A 21845-nucleotide genomic window follows, 5' to 3' on the forward strand; every position below is an offset into this window, starting at 1 on the left:
AATTTTGTGAAAACGAGGGGTAAGATGAATTCAAGAGGGTTTCAATACCTTGTTGAGAAATTTCCAAACATCAGTACCACAAAATCGAAGGAGGGAATCTTTGTGGGGCCCCAAATCAGGGAGGTTCTGCAGGATGAAGGCTTTGAAGAAAGCCTCAATATCAAAGAACTAATAGCATTGCAGACTTTCAAATGGATTTGAGGAAACTTTTTGGGTAACCACAAGTCTCCCGCATACAAAGATTGAGTCCAGAAACTGCTCAACGAAGCACATCAAACTAGAAGGGCACTCGGTAGAGTGCATGTCTCAGTCACGCAATGTCTGATGCATATCGAGAACATACCAGGTCAAATATATTTTTTAAATATCATGCTATATATCGTTATTGGCACGATCTCTCAATGGTGAATAATCACTTTGAAAATTAAATAATTATCATATCTGGATCCGGATTTGGATCTTCAACAAAATGGAATCAATTCAACCTCGTCATATACGCAACCTGTCCACCAAGTTTCAACCGAATCCGTCCACAACCTTTTGAGATATCGTGCTCTATATCGGTTTAGCCCCATCTCTCAATGATGAAAAATCACTTTAAAAACTAGAAGGGCTCTCGGTAGAGCGCATACCTCCGCCACGCAATGCTTGATCCATGAGAACATATTGGGCCCAATATATTTTTGAGATGTGCTATATATCGTTTTTGGCCCTATCAATGGTGAAGAATCACTTTAAAAATTATCGGATCCAGATCTTCACCAAAATCTAATCAGTTCGTCCGAGTCACACACCGAACCTGCCCACCAAATAAGTCTTTTTTTCTTTTCTTCCAAATATGCCTATATACATGTCTTTTTTTTTTCATAAATGTGTAATGTATAAATGTAACCAAGTGTATGGTGTGTAAATAACGTTTATGGAAATTTTACTGATAAATGAATAAAGTTGTAACGTTAACTAGACTAATGCGATTATATTACATAAATTGTGATGAAATTAACAACCAGTCACAATTCAATAACTAGATGTACTACAAGAAAACCGAAAACAGATTTGGAATCGGTGTGAAAACTGGTCTAGAAAATTGTGCTTACATCTTTGATGAGAGAAAAAAGGTTTGATTTGGTCGACCAGTGTAATCAATAAAGCTAGGGATAATGGCAATGTATGTGACATAAGGAGGAACATGTGCCGTTAACCGTGGTATTTTTGTTCAGAATGGGTGTGCGAGGCAAGCCTATGCGCTCCAGGAGTACCGTTCAAATTTTTTTTTTCTGCACCATTAAAACTCTTATTTCAAATGAATCATATATATATATATATATATATATATATATATATATATATATATATATATATATATATATATATATATATATATATATATATATATATATATATATATATATATATGAAACGTTATGCCGTCTCAACCAATCAAATTTTGCACATACAGTGAGGACAGATTAACAGACAAAAATGGCAGCGCCTCGCAACTTTTTCTCAAAGATCATTCCAAAATTGTCAGTTGCTCTAAGAAGAGTTGGCAGAAGGTTCAGCTCTGGACTGTTCCGTTTGACTTGTTGACTTTGTATGGTTACCATCACGCCTGTTTTTCAAAGTTCACGAACAACGCTAATATAGATTGTGCTCGGAAATGCAAAACAAGAGTTGGAAAGACCCTTCCCATGTCCTTTTTATCAAGACTTCATGGGGGGAAGTGTTTTATGACCTCTCGAGTTCTGTTTTATAACAATAATGCTTGTTATTTCTCAGTGTTGTTCATCTGCAAGTTATTATTTTACCGAAAGGTGATGTCCATGCTATCAAAATAAATCAGCAAAAATCTTCAGGTTGTTACCGAGAGCCTCGGAGGGAGGGAAGCATATTTGCTTATTTGATGCTTCTTCTTCTTAACCCTTGGATTTGAATTTTAAGGGATGTAAAAACGCAAACCCAAGAATGTTTCGGGGTAAAATATGCCAGTGCAATGCTTAACCAACCTGGAAGCACGCACTTCCACAAGCCGTAGGTCTTTCCCACCGTGGTCTGCCAGAGGCGCAAAGTGCCATCTTCAGAGCCACTCGCATACAGCTCACCATCCGGGCTGAACCTCACGCAGTGCACCTGCCCAAAATGACCTTTATAGGACTCTGTGCACACAGATCATAAGAGGGTACCGTTAAACTGCAACATAGCACCACTGGAGGCCGTGAAACAAGGACTGTGGAGTTTATGTCAAGCTAAACTTTAACAAACTTTTATCTACATGACAGTACCCTTATTTACCATTCATGCGAGCAATGAATTGCAAGGATAAAGGTAGATGTGAAACTGGCTACATAACATGACTAATACAAAGCTGCTTTCAAAGTACAAAAAAGAAAGTGTGCCAGCAAACAGGAACACACCAAGCTCATCCCCGGTGGCATAGTCAAACTTGTACAGTTTAAAGTCGTCCCCTCCAGCAACCACGCAGTCCTTCTCCAGGTGCAAAGATGCAGAATTGATGCGTGCGGGTGCGTCAAATGACTTCACCAGCTCAAGACTAATAAATACATGAAATCAAATCAGGAATGAAGTCATTGTAAAGGCTCTTTTATGCCGCTCCACTCTGTTTATTAGGAAAACGCAAAATAAAAGATGAAACAATGTATTTAATCGTGGTGATGTAATTGATGATTGCTGCCATGGGGGTGGCCACAGTGGTCAGGATACAATAGGTGGTGGTGGTATAATGACCATCTACGTGCAAATTCCTTACCTGAGTGCATTGTAGAATGCAATGGTACGTCCATATGTCAGGACCAGTATCTCCCCCTCGGCCTGGTACTCTGCACCAGACACCGACACGGGCAGGTCTAAGCTTTTCACCTCTTCCAGCGTCCTTGCATCCCACAGCCTGCCGTAAACCCACCACGTCTATAGGCTAAACTGCAACAGGTTGCACAAAATTAATTTATCGATTTGGTGGTGGCAGCATGTGGTTGCGTCAATGAATTTAGTGGTGGATCAAATTGGTGGTGGTTTCACTTGAGCAGAAGGGATTACAATAAAAGACAAAAATGACCAGAGGTGCATCGTGTGTGTGTGTGTGTGTGTGTGTGTGTGTGTGTGTGTGTGTGTGTGTGTGTGTGTGTGTGTGTGTGTGTGTGTGTGTGTGTGTGTGTGTGTGTGTGTGTGTGTGTGTGTATATATATATATATATATATATATATATATAATCGGATAATTCACGTGCTGCACCATCAAACCAAGTCTCCTTTATATTTTTACGTGTGAAAGCACTTCAAGACAGACATGTCCTGAAGTGCTTTTAACATACTAGAAGGTGCGAAAGGAAACAATTCTAAATATTTCAAATACAAACATCAGCTGGAAAGTATACAACAAGTGCATCGTCGAATCGTGGCATGGCACGCTTTAAGCACACGATGGAAAGGGTTTGAGAATGTCGATTATATACGTGGCAAGATTATAATCACTATAATCGGGACTCTTTCTCTCTATCTTGCACAAACTGATCTTATAACTCTCGTGGTTAATCACCTGTGGTCATGATGCTTGTGTAAACAAAATAATCTGAGTGGGAAAGTTGAATAAATCCTTTGCAACCTCACCCCCGGTCCAAATAGTTTTTATTTTTTATTTTTTGAGGATTCAGAAGTTGAACATCGTCTCTGATTACTTTAGCCTTTGTAGCAGCAATTCTCTAATCTAAGGGGAAGAGGTAGATGGGGCTCTGTTGCATTACAGCGTTGCTGGTCTCCACTCTCTTTGATGCTTAAGTCATTTGATAGTCAAATCCAGAGTGACAACACTGACATTTATATTTCTATACAAGAACGAGGCTCATGGAAGAGCAAGGTTAGATTGACAGTGGGGTAGCATGGCAACAATTGGGCACAACTGGAGAGAATGGCGACAGAGGGGAGGGGGAGTGAGAGAAAACACTGCAATCAGCAAGTAAAAGGTGGGTTAGGAAGAGTTAATGGTGGTAATTAAAACAACAGCTCTGATTTGACAAGGAATTGCTTCGATTGACAGAGGATGCCCATGGCTGATGGGTGGGGTAAGGCCTAAAAGTTCAAGAGATTGAATCTCTTCCAGAGGCTGACCATGGAAATAGACAGGTGTGTTCATTTGATGATCCCTCCAGAGTGACAGGTTGAGACAGATGTTCCAGGATTGAAGGACACATTCCATTTATCATACGAGCATCGAATCAATTCCAGATCAACAGAGTTACGCAACTGTAGTCTATCGAGCAGTGAGATGGGGGGTATTGCACGACACAACGTAGAGTAGTCTGCAAATAGAGGGTTTCCATTGCATTGGAAAGGTCATTTATATAAATGAGGAACAAGACTGGGCCTAGTACACTGCCTTGGGGAGCTCCTGTCTTCACTGGGAGGGGGGAGGATATGGTTCCATTATTAGCAGCAGATTGACTATGTGAGTGGAGGAAGTCAGAAATCCAGGAATGAAGGTGGCTTCCTGTGCCACAGGCAGAGAGTTTGGCCAGAAAAGCAGGATGTCAGGCTGTGAAATGCCTGAGATATGTCCGAGATGATCTTGACCTCTTGGTTGAGATTGAGGACCTCCAACCATTTCTGAGAGGGGAGCAGAAGCATGTCCAGTATTGTGACCATAATGGAATGCAAACTGATGGTCAGAGAGCAGACCGTTTGAAAATAGTAATGTTTTGACATTGGAAGCAATGATGAATTCCATGACTTTCCTTGTACTTGGAAGCAGCTCAGTGGTTTGTAGTTGATAGGATCCAACCTTCTTGTAGATGGTAGTCATGTTTGCTGACTCCAAGATGATAGATGGCCAAATGAGAGGTACAGACTGAATATGGCAGACAAAGAACGACAGAGCAGGATTTTAAAAACACAGGCCCTGATGTCATCTGCACCCGTTGCCGAAACAGTGTCACAGCTGGTCAAATCATTCGGCAACTTCTTGGGTGAGGAGGACACAGAGTCCAGTAGACAATGGTTACGAAGGCGCAAGATGGGGATGGAGTGGAATGGGTTGAATGCATGAGATTTTGAATCAAACACAGAGTATGAACATAATGCCTTATCTATAGCAGTCTGCAGTACTGCAATTTGATGATGGAGGGGATAGAGAGGGGAGCATCCACCAGAGACCAACTTAATAAGGTACCACCATTAATTGGAGGAAGGAGACTGGTTGTAAAGTTCAGCATTTATGTTTGCAAGATGGCTTTTTCCAGGCATGACAAAGGATGAACACACTTGTTTGCAAAGCTTACAGAATGAGCAAAAGTTACCCTTGGTCAGGTTGGCTTTCCATGCTGAGAAGGAAGCTGCTTGACCACAACTGTATCACCACAGGATTTGGTGTACTAGGGACAAGAGGATGGCAGGAAAGCCAAAGACAGGTCAGGTCAGGTATGGGAGCATGTGCCAGAACAGCGCGTCGCTGCGTCCACTTTCCGCCGGTACTCCAGGGGCCTCCGTCTGGCCATCCCCCAGGCAGATGCCAGGCCCATCCCCATCTCCTTCAGATGATGGTCAACCTGCTGTAACCATGAGGCACGTGGTCGGCCCACTGGCCTCCTCCACTCATGAGACTCCCTCGCTGAGAGAATCTGGTGAGCAGGATCAGCGTCAGGAAAACGAGCCACATGTCCATACAGCCGCAGCTGACGCTCACGGACTATGCAGGTAACAAATCTCATCCGAGTCTCTCTCAGCAACCGCTCGTTGGACACAAAATCCGACCAGCGATAGCCAAGGATTCTCCGAAGAGACCTGGTACCAAAGGAATTAAGTCTCCGTCTCAGATCCTTGGTCAAAGTCCAAGTCTCGCACCCATAGAGCAAGACTGGAAGTACCAAGGACCTGAAGACTCGGACTTTCGTCCTCCCGCACAGGTACCGGCAGCGCCACACCCCATGATCCAGTGAATCCATGACTCCCCAGGCCCGACCCAGACGTCTATTGACCTCCGGCTCACAACCTGCGGAGACATGAATATCACTGCCAAGGTAAGTGAATCTATCCACGACCTCAACATCCTCACCACAAACAGACACAGACAGGACAGCAGCATCCAAGATGTCACCGAAAGCCTGGATCTTTGTTTTGACCCAAGAAATCCGTAATCCCAACGGCTCCGACTCCTCATTCAGTACCTCGAGGGCCCCCAAGAGGATGTCTAAAGTCTCCGCAAAGATGACTGCATCATCTGCAAAATCAAGGTCCGAGATCTTGACATTGCCAAACGATGCACCGCAACTTGATCTCTCCGACATCCTCCCAAAATCCAGTCCATACAAGTGCTGAAAAGTGTGGGGGCAAGTACACATCCCTGACGAACTCCAGTAACAACTGGAAATAAGTCAGAGGCGGTACCACCACACTTCACAGCACTCTCAGTACCAGAGTAGAGTTCAGACATCAGATCGATCAGTTTCGGTGGCACCCCACGAAGACCAAGAATCCTCCAGAGGACATCCCGATTCACTGAATCGAACGCTTTACAGAGATCAACATAGGCTGCAAGCAGCCCCTGCCGAAACTCTCGGCTGCGTTCGGTGAGTACACGAAGTGCAAGGATACGGTCAATCGTTGACATCTTTGGTGTAAAGCCTGACTGCTCTGGACGCTGGTGCTCAAGCAGATGGTGGCGAACCCTATCAAGAATTATCCGAGCAAAGACCTTGCCCGGCACTGAGAGCAGCGTCACCCCTCGGTAGTTGTTGCAGTCTTGGCGATCACCCTTCCCTTTCCAGAGAGGGACAACAAGGCCCCTCTTCCAGTCAGTTGGGATGATGCCTGTGTTCCAGGCAGAGCACAAAACTGCATGCAACGACGCGAGTGCAGCATTTCCACCAGCCTTGAGAAGTTCGGCATGGATGCCACAGATCCCTGGAGCTTTGCCCCGTTTCAACTGGTTCACCGCAGCCCGTGTTTCCACAAGCGATGGTGGACCACAGTTGATTCGAGGGTCAGCAACAGGGATTGTAACACCCTTGACGTCCAACTCGACAGCTGGGGGATCAGCCTGGTACAACCGCTCGAAGTAACCGGCCCAGCGGGCCTTCACTTCAGACTCCTCTGTCAAGAGCCTACCACTCTCTGCTCGAACTGCAGTGCTCCGAGGGATGGGCTTGGATGAACGTAATGCGCGAATTCCCCTGTAAGCGGGACGAGAATCACCTGTCCACAGGTGATGCTCTACCCCCTCACAGATTCCTCGCACATAGGCCTCCTTGTCCACCCTCAGTGCACGTACAGTTTTACGCCTCAGCTCCCTGAACAGCTCGGCTCTGCCATTCAGCCTGGCCCTGCGACTCTGGTCAATGGTATCCAGTGTCCCTTGAGAGACAAAATTCTTCTTTGCCCTGCGGTGAACTCCAAGGCATCCACCGGCAACATCAAGGACGGTGGTCTTGAAGGTGTTCCACAACTCTTCAGGACCCCCCAAAGCACCCAGACCCCCCAAGTGTCCACTCAGCCTGTTCGCAAACTCCTCAGCTACTCTCTCATCCCTGAGCTTGGCAACATCCAGCCTAGGCTGGGATGGTACCATTCTCCAGGATTTAAGGTGCAGCTTTAGAGTTGCTACAACAAGCCTGTGGTCAGTATTGAGGAACTGAGCACTCCGGTAGACCCTGCAGTTCTGGATCATCCTCCAGCGACCGTCAATGAGGACATGGTCAATCTCCTTTGCCACACCGCCAGCGTTGGAATACCAAGTCCAGCGATGAGCTTGCGGGCGCTGAAACCATGAACCAGCCACCCTAAGTCCATGACTTAGTCAAGGAACTTAGTGCTATTCTGGTTCATAGTTCCTGACCCATGGGGACCAACACACACCTCATAACCATCCCTATCAGTTCCAGTCGATGCATTGAAATCCCCCAAGACTAGAAGTGTATCTCGTCTGGGGCACTGATCAACCACAGACTCGAGTGTGGCGTAGAATGTGTCCTTCACGGTAACATCACTCGCCTCAGTCGGAGCATAAATAGAGACCAGGGAAATGACACCTAAGGAGTGACGAATCCTTAATCTCATAATACGCTCGTTGACCGGTGTTACCTCAATTATCATTGGGGTCAGCTTATTGGACACAGCTACAGCAACTCCTTGGGTATGGTAACCATCAGAGCGACCAGACCAATAGTAGGTGTAACCACCCACCATTATCTCGCCGCAATCCGGTCTCCGAACCTCAGAGAGAGCTGCAATCCCGATGTCCAAACGCTTGAGCTCAGATGATAACAGAGACAGGTGATCATCCTCTCTTAGGGATAGGACATTCCAGGCACCCACCCGAAGGGACCGCCTCAGGTTAACCCAAGGAGACCGCCGTCCTGGTGGACGACACCTCAGCACCACTCCGACACACTCTCCCGCAATCTGACCCAGGGATGTTACCCCGTGGTTTCCCTCCTATCAAAGATTGGGGGTCCCGAAGGCTTTGCCCCAATCCCATCATCCGGTGAGCTGCCCTGCGAAGGGAAGCTGCACAGGAGGTACTCCCACGGAGTGGGTTTTCAGATTTTTTGCGTTTTTGCGTTTTGCGGAATGAAGCGTTTTACGGTGGCTGGAGTGCAAATCCTGCCACCAACCTCCTAATAAGAAGTAACCCAACTGCAGGAGGACGTCCGCAGACACAGTTGGGCACTAGATATGGATGGCCGTTGGCTCACAAGGAGCTCCTCCGCCCTTTGACAGGTTTTGTTTTTAATCCTGCTGGGTGTCCATATCCAAACACCCTCCTCACCAGAAAACCTGGTGGGGGAGACGGTTTAGTCGCCGACAACCCGACCATGGAACAGGTTAGTACAGGTTTACATGGTACCTGTAGCAGGTCACAGATCGAACCTGACCTGACGAAATGGCCTGACGAAACGAAACCTGGCCAAAGACAGGATGGGATAAATCAGCACAGGGGAGAAAATAGGCTTTTGTTAAAGTATTCCCAAGCAGAATCAATAATATTGGCTGTGGAGAAGATGGTCCCATCCTTTTGAGAGAAGGCAGATTGCAATCCCCACCAGTTGGCCAGTTGTGAACAGTCATATTCTGCATCATTGTGGTTGCTTCCTTATAATAGCAAGAGACATATTAGCTTTGACAAGAAAGTGGTCAGAGGAGCCAAGAGCAGTAGAAGAGGAACATCAGAAATTGGCCTATCACTTTGCAGCTCGGTTGTCTCTGTCTTCTTCCGCCTCATTTCTGGACTTGCACCCTCTGCCCTCTCCATGCCCTGTCCCCCCCCCGAAGTATCTGCAGGATGCATACGGTCCAGCACCAACCCCCTCCTCATGAAACTGCCCAACTCCAGAACCATTGCTCACCCCCACTCATTTATTCCTCTTTTTTTTTTCCCTCACCTTCCTGTGGAACCACCTTTCACACTCTCTTCAATCTCCTTTTTCTCTCCTGGTCTTCAAGACGGCTGTTCACCACCATCTCAGGTCATCCCCCATCCAAAGCCATGATTTTTTTTCGACACCCGTTAAACCACCCTCACCCTCCCAAAATTTTGCTTATATATCCATATTGTCCACCCCTTGTGTTCTCCCTTAACACTCACCGTTACCTGCATCCCTTGTTTGTTTGTCTCTGTCTACCTTCTCCCTCCACCCTGCTGTTGGTGTTTCCCTTTTCTCTTTCTGTTCCCTTTGTTATGTTGTGTCTTGGCCTGTTCTGTGTCCCATCTCTTCCATGAGCCTAGACCATGTATATAAAAAATACGAGGTCCAGGCGGGAGGACGTACCAGTTGCAGAAATCCAGGTTGGAAAGTTTACAGATTGGGTCAAACCCACAGTCACAGAAGGTCTTTGCAGCAATGTCGTGGCTGGTTGTTGCAAAGCTACACCCAGCCAGTTGGCATAATGACAGTTTAAATCACCACAGATGAGAAACAAATAGTTGGAATGGGTGGTTGTGAGTTGTTCCATGTTCGAGGAAATGTAGGTGTGTCTGGACTCATCATCATGGAGTAGATGGTATACCACACAGACAAACATTAGGTGGTTCAGAGAGGAACATGCAGCCAGATGTATTCCAAAGGGCTTGAAAGGGTTCGTGTGGACAGTAAGCAAAATACACAGGAATACCATCTCCTGAGAGGGAGAGGGACCTGTCAAAGCAGAACAGAGAGTAGCCAAGGAGAGGAGGGATGTGTGTGTGTGTGTGTGTGTGTGTGTGTGAAAATGGTACCATTGGAAAGGTAATAGATTTCCTTGGAACAGAAATTTGTCTGTTTAGTCATAGAAATACCTGTTTTAAAAGCGAGTCTTTCCAGAATGGAAGAAGCAGACCTGAAGCTTCAATGTAGCACTTTCAACAGTACGATAGCAAGAACCCTTTAATCTTTCGAGGAAAGCATGACAGACACAGAAGGAGCACACAGAATTATATATCATGGATCGCACAGCCATGGAAGATCAAATTCCCAGGGGTGTTCCAGGCCAAAGGAAAAAAAAAAAAAAGAGTTGTTTTCAGGACTTTTAATACAGCGTTTTATTTTATGTACAAGTGACTGGAATGAACCACAAGAATAAGAAGGTAACCTTGTTTGTTTTTTGTTATTCCATTGACTAGTTCAGCAATACATGCTTCATCGGAAGTTTCTGGAAGGACTTGCGTAATTTATGCATGACCCGACTCCATAGAGTAAAACTACCCAGTGACACGTTTTCCACTCTCTCCACGCTCTTCCCTGCCCACCACCTCCCGACTCTCCTTACAAGCTCTTGCAGCTTCACGTTATCCGTTCCCTTCGCCTGCGAGATGCTTCTGTTATAGCGAATCGCACGTGCGATTTGTTTGTTTGTTTACTTACTTACTTATTACCTCTGCCTCCCAAGGTGGGCGGAGGTTACGTTTTCACCACTGTCTGTTTGTTTGTTTGTCTGTGAACAGGATATCTCAAAACGTAATGGACGGATTTGGACGAAGCCTTGTGAACAGGTTGGGTGTTTGACAAGAACAAGCTGGTTAGATTTTGGTTAACGTCCGGATTCAGATCAGGCTTATCAGTGGGATACAAAAGGTAAACTGTTCAGATTTGTGGAAGTATGCGATCTACCGGGTGTCGTTCTCGTTTATATGTCCGTTTTCGTGTCCATCTTTCTTTTTGCCCCAGGATTCTCCATTTCCTCGTCCTGTGCCTTCTTCTAATAAAATGCTTATTCCATAAGAACACGTTTCGTGCGGTGACCAGCCATTGCAGACTTTGTGTGTGAGAAACTATTTTTTGCATGGCTTTGGTAAATCCCTGGGGGAGGTTAAAATTGTTTTCATTCACTTCAAAAAAACCGGCAGAATTAACAATTCCGACCAGGGGGTGTGGCAGATTATTTATATTTGTGCAATTTTCTCGATTTTCTAGGCATTTCCAGGACTGTGCAAACCATGTATATCGTAATACTCCTGAAAGCTATCAAAAAATAACAATATATATATATATATATATATATATATATATATATATATATATATATATATATATATATATATATATATGTATATATATATATATATATATATATATATCAGTACACAAAAGGATCATGACAATAACTATATCTACTACTACTTCTACTTCCTTTTTTGCATGTTTCACTTCATTTTCCATCCTCATTGAGACTCACAGATAGCGATGCCATATGTTTGTGACGTGAAACATGCGCTCTTTTGATTAAAGCCGTCGGCGAAACGATGGATAGGCATGGCTAGTGTTTATAAAAGGAAAGGCAGAACACCTGACAGCGCAAGCAGGAGTTCATCGCACTCGTGTGGTCTTGTCTAACCACCGTGACACAGTTCCGGACAGGCACATACCTCACAGTTTTATCGTCTGCTACTGAGAGGATCTGCGAGTCATTGTTGCACCACACGGCTTTACGAACACCGGAATGGTGTCCTGATAGTTCTTTTGGATCTGTAGATGTCCAAGGGAAAGGGTACCATGTTAGATAACCTCAGGGTTCCAAAGCTTTGGTTACATGGACTTTTTGAAGTCAGTACAAACAAAAAGTTTTTGGTTTATTTTCTTTTTTTTTCCTCTTGGATACTGTACCTGCTTCATGGTTCTCAAGATCATAAATTCGCAGAATCTTGTCCTGTCCTCCAGTTAGCAGCTTTGTACTGTCCTGTATAATTACAGATTCCATCAGTCTCTCTCCATTGTGTACTGAATGTGCACAACTCTAAAAGGGGAGCAACCTCGACATTCCAATCCACCAACGGCTGTACTTTACTCCCAACCTTTATATACATTCGAGCTATCCATTTCATCTCCTTCCCTCACCTTCCCCCTTTTCTTCCCAAACTCTACTCTTTCTTTTTCGATTTTAAATCTACCCAAACCTCAACGAATCAGATGAACATGGTCCCAAAGGCACCCCCAGGAGTTTATAATTACTCAAACACCCAAGAGCAGCATAATTAAAATGAGAAAATTTCAATCGTACCCCTGTGAAGTGAACGGTCTTCACAATGTGCTTATGTGTGAAGTTCACAACTTCGTCTCCACTTACGGCATCCCACACTTTCCTGAGGGTAGAAGTACACACGCACACCAATTCGATCTGTCGATTGTGGGCACAAACCCAAAACTCACACTCCTAATTTTCTTTATAATCATTCATTCATGCGCAGCATAGGGTTACTGGCTTTCCTCATGGCTTGAAATACAGCTGTGCCACTGATGCAGTACCTCTGTAACTTAGGAAGGAAGTTGTAATTTGTTCAGGTTGACAGGGAAAACGTGTCGACTCTTCATCGAAAGAAATCATGCGATCTTTAGTGTTTATAAAGTAATGCCAGTAGATGGGACACCCGGCTTTAATGCCCATTCAAGGGACTGTGCACGCATTGTGGCAACTCCCTCTGCGAAGCATCAATCCAGCAGTTTATAGTCGGGTATAATCTCACCGTCTTCCTCCGATGCTCCAGAAAGATCATCAAATTAACCCACCTCATTCCATGGTCAGCCACTGGAAGAGGTTCAGACTTCTTCAACTTCTCGGCCTCACCCTAAGCCATGACCTTTCTTGAGCCAACCACATAGCAAAGCTGATCTCCAAAGCAATGTGCAGATTGGACACATTCCGTCGATGCAAATCTTTCTTTGGAAAATCAGAGCTACTCAGTTTACAAGGCTTTTGTCTGAAGCCATAGCATCACATCTGTCTCCTGGATTAAGTGGAATCAAAAGCTCTCAATTTCTCTAGTTGGCAGACTACCTACAATAATGTAGTCTCAACATTATTGGAATCCCCCGTGACAATGCTGAAGCACAAGGTCTGTTGCTTTCACATCGCATGCAGGTAGGTAGGTGGTCTCTCTCTGTTTTCTACCATCTATTGTCCAACATTGCTCCCTCTTCAACACAAGAATGAAATGTTCATGTTTCATGGAAGAGCTTTGGATTTTTGCTTTGATGCCATTACACTCTCCTCCATGACCAGCAAACATCTATGACTATTGTCATCAATCAGTGGCACAGGTAAAGTGTTTAAATAAACCATCGGATAACCTCTCAATGCAATGACCCATTATGTGAAAGAGCTAGCAGTGGTAATGGAAGTGGTTGCTTCATACGCGGTGAAATCTGCAGCTGCTGTTGCTCCCCGTGTCGCATCAGAGTTCAGCGTGGCTCCCCACACAGCGCCTTTATGACCCAGAAATGTTCCGATCCAATCCCCGGTCTCACCCTGACGCAGCATCGGTTTTCCATCTGTAAGGTGAACGGAGGGGGGTGAGGAACACTCTCATCAGATTACATAATCATCCATGTTGCAAAACCTCTATAAACATGCATGCTGTTCTTTCCACTTAAAGAATAACAACCTCATGATGACATACAGCAGGTATAACATAGATTGGTCAAGCCCTTTGTTTCACAAAACTTCCCCATTTCTTCGGTGTAGCTCATTTTGGAACTCATTCTTAATCTCTAAACGTGATTATCAAAATCAGTCACCAGCTAAAGGAAGAGCAAACATTTCATTTGATTTGCTGTCAAATCAAAATAAAATCAAAAGTTATCCAATTATATATATATATATATATATATATATATATATATATATATATATATATATATATATATATATATATATATATATATATATTATCTGCTTGGATAACTTTTGAACATGATTATGATTGGATGGCTGAGATAATATGAAACACAAGTGGAACAAAATATAACTGGAGACATCATAGAACACGATACCCTTGTGCAGTGTTCAGGTACATAGTGCCGTACTTCAATTTTCATAAAATAATGATTTTAACGATCGTTTCAAAAAAATCAAAAAAAAAAAAATCAAGAAGTTTAGAGCTATTGAAACAGTCCAGAAGCAGACCCAAATACCACCCTTATACACCACCCCCACCCACTGAACCTTCACTGTCCCCCGTTGGACTTAGTCTGAAACAGGGGCTTATCGATTAGGTCTCGATTTTCGTGTGCGTGCGTGCGTGACCATATCTCGGGCATGCTTGGACTGATTTTATTCGTACTTGGCACAGACAACACATGCTGTTTGTCTGCACACACATATGCACGTCATTTTTATTTTTAATCAGATCGAAGATGGACGACTGGCGTCCATTTTAGTTGTAAAAACACAAACAGACCCCAATCTTGAACACGTCTTCAACCAATTCTCGGACATGCATTTACTTATGTTGTCCAAACTTGGCACGCAGATAATGAATGATGGCTTATATATATGCATGTCATTTTTTTTCTTTCGAGATCAGATCCAAGATGGCTGACTGGCGGCCATTTTGTGACTTAAATGTGTCCCCAACCATTTCTCGGACATGTATGATCCGATTTTGTTCAAACGTGACACAAACACAGTACACGATGGCATACGCTTGCAACTAATTTCATTTTGTGATCTAATCAAAGATGGCCGACTGGTCTCCATTTTAGTTGTACATTAATATGGGCTAGCCCTTTAACTCCGAAAACAGCAAAATTACGAAAACAACGGGGGCTCTGACATTTTGTCTTTTTTTTTACTTGTTTAAATTGAAGTACTTCAAAAGTGGAGGTTCTTGAAAGTACTATGATAGGCAATTTGTGTTCTAGTCTTCAAATATCTATCTATAATTCCAGCAATGTGTGTGTGTGTGTGACCGCTGTTTCTCGACAACCACTGGTCCGATCTAATTGAAACTCACCAGGTATATTGCAGGGGCCCTGTGGATGTGCCTTTTCAAGGTTTGATATTAATCAGACAAGTGCTTCCCAAGTTATGGCCATTTATTTACCAACCAATGACAAGACATGTTGCTGCGTAGGCGTGGCCGATGGGGAAGAGAACCTCAGCCGCGTTCCCCATTACGGGTTACAACGTACGGACTTCCGATAGTGATGATTCAGTGTATTCTAATAATTTCTCAATTTCTTATGCGCATTAATTTATAGATAAACACAATGCCCCGATCCAGTCGTCGTTTACGAGAGCGAAGGAACGGCCTGTGTGGTTGTTTGAAAGTTTTTTTTCTTTTCTTTTTTTTTCTGTTCTCTTCTCTTTGTGTTTTTCCTTGCGATGACATTCCGAAAAGGCAAAATACGTTGGCGCGAATTGAATAATTGGCCATTCAAACTAAATTGCGAATAATCATAACTGCGATGTGCTAACTTCCGGACAGTGATGACTTAACTTCCGGATAGTGATGACTTACTGTATTCTAATAATTTCTCGATTTCTTATGCGCATTTATAGATAAACACAATGCCCCAATCCAGTCGTCGTTTACGAGAGCGAAGGAACGGCCTGTGTGGTTGTTTGAAAGTTTTTTTTTTTCTCTCCTCTCTTCTCTTCTCTTTGTGTTTTTCCTTGCGATGACATTCCGAAAAGGCAAAATATGTTGGCGCTAATTGAATAATTGGCCATTAAAACTAAATTGCGAATAATCGTAACTGCGATATGCGAACTTCCGGACAGTGAGGACTTAACTTACGGACTTCCAGATAGTGACGACTTACTGTATTCTTTCTCGATTTATCGACTTACTGTATTCTTTCTTTCTCGATTTTCTTAAACACAATGCCCCAATCCAGTCATCGTTTACAACAGCGAAGGAACGGCCTGCGAGTTTGTTTTAAAGTTTTTTTATTTGCACGTATGGTCACGCGCGTACGGCCACGCGAGAGTGAAGGAACGGCCTGTGTGGTTGTTTCTGGCAAGCGGTTTTAAAGGTTTTTTTTTGTTTGTTTTTTTTGCACGTACGGGCACGTACTAGTATAATGAAATTTAAGTTAAATAAAGATTGTAAAGGTCATATAAATAAATTAATTCCGGAATTACTACCATTTTGCGCAGTCTCTATTACATCACCTTTATCGAGCATGTTACATAAGGTATCTGTGCCCGTTTGTGTCCTATATAACGTCCTTAAAAACAGTACGTTTCCTGTTTGGAATGATTTTTAATTTTATTTAACTGCCAGGAAGGCAGACAGAGTAAAATATTATCTCACTCCTCTCTGCGCATGTGCAACCGGGATGAATTCAGAGCCAAGGTAGTACGGTTTAAAACAATATATGTGTCATGTTCTGATTCATGTTCAAAATATACTGTTTGATTTAAATAAGCTGTTTCTCGATCATAAACTGATAAGATGGACAGACATGAATCAATTGCTTTTGGCCACACTTTTCGCTTCGTGTGCGTGGGGTCACTATGGTCTGTGCATGACGTAATCGGTATACAAGAGCCAAGGATTGGTTGAACAGTAATCAGTAAATGTACAATACCGACCACACACTCTCATTTGAGAATATCCTCTCAGAAACACTAATCAGCACAGATGTACACAATCACACATGCATGCATACTCAAGCTACTGACAAATCTTGCCATATCCTTGTATCCCTCTGTCTCCAAAATTTCTAGGTACCTCACCAATTCCATTTTACACCCATCTACTCTTTATACTGGTACTACCTTTCCAGGGAGACCATTCCATACATTCACTACTCTCCGAGTGAAAAACTCTTGCCTTACTACCATCTTAACTCTCCACTTCCTCAGGCTATGGCCCCTGGTCCTATCACTGTCTATTCTGCTGAAGAACTCTTTTGTCTATACCTTTCATAATGTTAACCTTTTGAACCCTGAGCTCCTTGGACTTTCTGCCCCCCCCCCCCACCCTGGGCTCCCTGAAGAAAAATCCGGTCACTCTGGTATATGAAGGTTTGAATAGTGGCCGGTAAACTGCCCACTCGAGTATATCCATCCATCCATCCATCCATCCATCCAGACTATACTCTGTGCAGAGCGTTGGTGCTACTTCAGCAGTCTCCTTGGCTATTGGCCACAATCTTGTATGGGTCACCACTCTGACACAGTATACCAGCAAGCGGGCACTCATTTTGCCGACCTCAGAAGGATGACAGGCAGAGTCAACCCCACCTGGTATTAATTCAACAACCGAAGGGGATTTGAACTCAGGATCCTAGGATCCCAAGCCTACCACTCTAACCATTAAGCCAACACCAGGCATACTCTGGTATACGGAGGCTTGAATAGTGGCCGATAAACTGGCCACTAGAATATATGGAGATTTGAATAACGGCCGGTAAACTGCCCACTCGGGTATACGGAGGTTTGAATAGCATCTGGCAAAACGGCCGTGAGGGTTCAAAGGGATAATCAACTCCATCACAACTCCTTGTAATCATTTCATTTCTAATGCATAAAGTCCTGTCTCCTACAGCCTGGAAACACCAATCCCTTTGCCCCCGGAAACGATACCCACTGCTACCTAAATGCAAAACCTTCCTCCCTTCACCATTCTTCCAGCCATAGGTTGGTTGCCATTTATCGTGCTACTCATAATTTTTATTGCATTTCCGAATCTTGGGAGAGTCACAGAAAATATTATCCCACACAACCCTTTGCTTTCAATCACTTACCCAATATCCAGAATTTATTTTCAAATCCTCGAGTAAACTCCCCAAAATCATTTGGTGTTCGGTCGACCACGACCAACTTCTTCCTGCCGTCATAATTGGTTCACGAGCACCAGCCAGAGTGACCACTACATTCGTTATGTCTGTGTGTCTGTCTGTCCAGAGCATAACTCCGTGCACTTTGATCCGATCTTGATGAAACTTGGTTATGTGTTTGATATCAATGTCGAGTTGTGTTTTCCTGGATGAGGGTGATCTACGCCCATTGTGGGCGGAGGCACGCCCCAAAAATAGCCATTTTTAGTGGGTAGTCGGATTAAAAATCTATCTTCTAGGGAATTGACTGAATGCAATGGGTTCTTCGGTATTTGAATAGCAAAATAAATTATCTAAAACTTGTCGTCCGATTTTTCATTTTTGTCCCAAGGTCAAGGTGACAAGGTCAAAAACTTAGAAAATTTCGAATTTTGACATAAAAATCATACGAATGCCCAAACTTTGAGAGCTAGGATGACAATTTTTTTATGCATAATATATATGGAGGTCATTCCCCACCTAAAGTCTTAAAACCATTTTGCTCTATCTCGAACACCTTGCCCATGGCGCCCCCTTCAAGTTTGTTTTTACGCTGATTTCATCAAAGTATGGATAATCCGATGAGTGCGAAATGCCATATAGCCTATATGACGTTATATTGTTCCTGGAATGTTCCAGAGGAAGTTTTGCACCAAAGGTCATAATCCTTGACCTTTGACCTTTAAAGGCCACAAAGGTCAAATTTTCAAAGTTGTGGGAATCGAACCAGGTTTTCGACGAACTAACTCCAATAAGCTATAGCACTTATCCTGTTTCCTTATTTTAATGTCCACAACATTGTTTTGTGACCTTTAAAGGTTCTGCAAAGATCAAATTTTGAAAGTTGTTGAACGAAACCGGGTTTTCGACATTTTGCAGCTAATAACCCGTCACCCGTACAACATCATGTTGATCATTTTTATAACTTGGTCAAACATTATCACATTGTCTCATCCTTGACTTCTGAAACAATCTACATCGTCATATACCGCTCGTGAACCATCGTCGTCTTCAGACTTGTTTAGACTTAAAGTCATTTGTCGTGTTGGCTTCAACTACTTCCTGTGGAAGACTGTTCCAATCAGTCAATCAGTCATCGACCGCTCTAAAAAAGCACTTCCTGACGTTCAGTGTGCTCTCTCCTTAAATAACTTCCTTGAGTGACCTCGAGGTGATGTTTGTCTACCTGAGTTGAATGCCTGGGATCGATCCTGATAAGCCCATACATAATCTCGTGTACAATAATCATATCACCCACCCTCTCCACCGCCCGCCTCACCCCACCTTTCCTCTTCCTGGAGTAGAGCAATTGTAGATTCAAGATACTCAACCTATCTTGGTAGGGAACCTCCTTGATTTATGGAACCGTTTTTGTGGCCCTCATCCACACCCGATACCATGTCATTTAACCTTCCTTCAATGTCCCCAATTCCTGCTCCTGCTCCTGCTCTTTCAAAACTACACAAATCTTTTTGTCTATGATCCTTCCTGCAGAACGATGAATCGACATATTTAATAGTTTCATCACCCACAAAAATTCTCCAAGGCCTCATTTCGACTGGTCTCTATTGCTGCACTTTCACCCCTTGCTGTCCTCACTGCCACCACCTCACCTCCGCCTGGCCTAACCCCTGCCTGCCCTCACCTCCTCCTCACCCCCGCCTGGCCTCGCCTCCTCCTCATCCCCGCCTGGCCTCGCCTCCTCATCACCCCCGCCTGGCCTCGCCTCCTCCTCACCCCCGCCTGCCCATGCGACCTCCTCACTCCTGCCTGGCTTCGCTATCGCCTCACAAGGTATTCAAAAGTCCTTAAAATGGAGAGGGGGGTGGAAGCCCTGAGTAAACTGAAGTGAAATCAACTTTTTAAATTACCTCCACCACCAAAGGTGAAGGAGGTTATGTTTTCACTCCTCTGTCTGTTTGTGTACAGGATATCTCAAAAAGTTGTGGACGGATCCGGATGAAATTTGGCGTGTGACAAGGATGAACTGATTACATTTTGATGAAGATCCGGATCTGACTACTAGAATTTTTAAAGTGATTCTTCACCATTGAGAGATCGGGCCAAAAACCATATGTAGCTCGATATCTCAAAAATGTATTGGGCCTGATATGTTCTCGTGGATCAGGCATTACAGGGCGGATGTGTGTGCTCTCCCGAGTGCCCTTCTAGTTTACAAAAGTGTTTATTCATTCAACAACGCTCAACAAAACATCTGGGGTGTGTTCAGTTTCCAAGTTTCTTGCACAACGCTCGCCAAGTGGCTTAAGCATTCAAGCAAGCACTCCGTTTGAAGCCGTTGATCGGGAATTACAAATAAATTTTGCACAGGAGGCCATTTGGCCCATCATGCCTGTGCCACACCAATACCAGATTTTTCGATCTTCGTGGAGGATCTCTAAGTCTTACTCACCTTGTTGTTCTTCATCTGCCGCTTGTGGACTTTTTTGTTTCACATCCTACAGTTTTCATCGAAACTTCCTGAAACTTGGCATATATATGTAAAAATACCCTGCACAGACAGTAACCATCTCCGATTTTGAAATTTCCTCCTAGGAAAAAAGTTATGAAGTCAAAATATCTCCGTTAATGGAAATCGCCTAAAAAATTATCTCCGAAACGTGGCAAGCTTTTTGAATTCTGTTTGCGGGAATCGAACAGGGCATTAGCAGAGATGAATTACCACACATATGATACATCACTATGACGTCATTCCTGTTTTTTGACATTTTTTGTTTCACAACCCCGAGTTTTCATCGAAACTTCCTGAAACTTGCCATGTATATGCAGAAAGCCCACGCGCAGGCAGAAACCATCTCCGATTTTGGAAATTCTTCCAAGAGAAAAAGTTGACGTCATAATATCGCCGCTGATGGAAATCGCCTATACAGTACCATTATCTCCGAAACTAGGCAAGCTGTTTGAATTTTGTTTGCGGGAATCAAGCCGGGCATTAGCACAGATAATTTATCGCAAACCTGATACATCGCAATGACGTCATATTCGTTTTTATGACGTCATCATTAAGAGGACGAGGATCTTAGCTCATTTGAGCTTGTTTAATAAATCCATCAATCCCCCTGTCCCTTCATGTGTTGCCTTTTGGCTGCTGCACTGGTCCTCATTTCGCTGAACTCAGAAGGACGACAGGCCGAGTCAACTCACTGGTGTTAATTCAGGAGCCAACGGGACTTGAACTCAGGACCCTCGGATCCCAAACCACCACCCTAACCGCGAAGCCAACATCAGGTATCCTCCACCACCGAAGATCCACCACCACAGGAACGGCTCGCTTGGTAAGTGATCACAACCCTGGTTTCCCCTGAACCTCTGGGCCGGATGTGTGAGGTCGAAGCAGAGAACATGATCTGGGAGTTCTACCGGCAGGGTCTACAAATCATCGGGGTCTAGTGACCCGTCACACGTGACCGTCATCAAACCATTCTTATATCGCTTCGAAAACATCTCTTCGTTCCTTGCCACACGATCCATCCTATACAGGTAACCCCGTGCCTCGCACTCACCTTTACAAGCACTGATCATGAAGTACCCGTACGGGGTGATATCACTGAACGCCAAATCCACCACGGGTCTGGTGTGTCCGCTGCACGTCAGGGGAGTCTGTCTCAATGCCATGTCTGCGGCGATCTGAGGAAGACGACCGACCGCTTAATGGAGTTTCTAATGAATGGTAAACGATTATGTACACCGCGAACAGGCCTCAGCAAAAAAATACGCGCCCTCTTAAGTTTTATAAATACAAGCTGCCTTAGGGGTAGATCGTTTCTGATCCTTACGAGTATTTGTCGATGTTTTTAATACT

The 21845-nt window shown here is 44.0% G+C and overlaps 2 protein-coding genes across 2 annotated transcripts in view; one reads left to right on the top strand and one right to left on the bottom strand.

Annotated features, from left to right (window-relative positions):
• STRAP (serine/threonine kinase receptor associated protein) overlaps positions 1–21800 on the bottom strand; it is a 27678-nt gene extending 5878 nt beyond the window's left edge. The window contains exons 1-8 of the mRNA XM_085883646.1: positions 21547–21800; positions 13609–13744; positions 12477–12558; positions 12083–12155; positions 11845–11944; positions 2768–2905; positions 2415–2551; positions 2007–2156 (exon numbers count right to left, since the gene is read on the bottom strand). Of these exons, the coding sequence (XP_085739772.1) occupies positions 2007–2156; positions 2415–2551; positions 2768–2905; positions 11845–11944; positions 12083–12155; positions 12477–12558; positions 13609–13744; positions 21547–21658 (928 nt within the window). The 5' untranslated portion in view covers positions 21659–21800. The remainder of the gene's footprint in view (positions 1–2006; positions 2157–2414; positions 2552–2767; positions 2906–11844; positions 11945–12082; positions 12156–12476; positions 12559–13608; positions 13745–21546) is intronic.
• LOC147025901 (transmembrane protein 216-like) overlaps positions 1–21845 on the top strand; it is a 55329-nt gene that overhangs the window by 1534 nt on the left and 31950 nt on the right. The gene's annotated exons all lie outside the window — the stretch shown is intronic.

The sequence above is a fragment of the Eptatretus burgeri genome, chromosome 5 (assembly GCF_056783735.1).
Source record: "Eptatretus burgeri isolate ZD-2024b chromosome 5, Ebu_testis_v1, whole genome shotgun sequence".
NCBI lineage: Eukaryota > Metazoa > Chordata > Myxini > Myxiniformes > Myxinidae > Eptatretus > Eptatretus burgeri.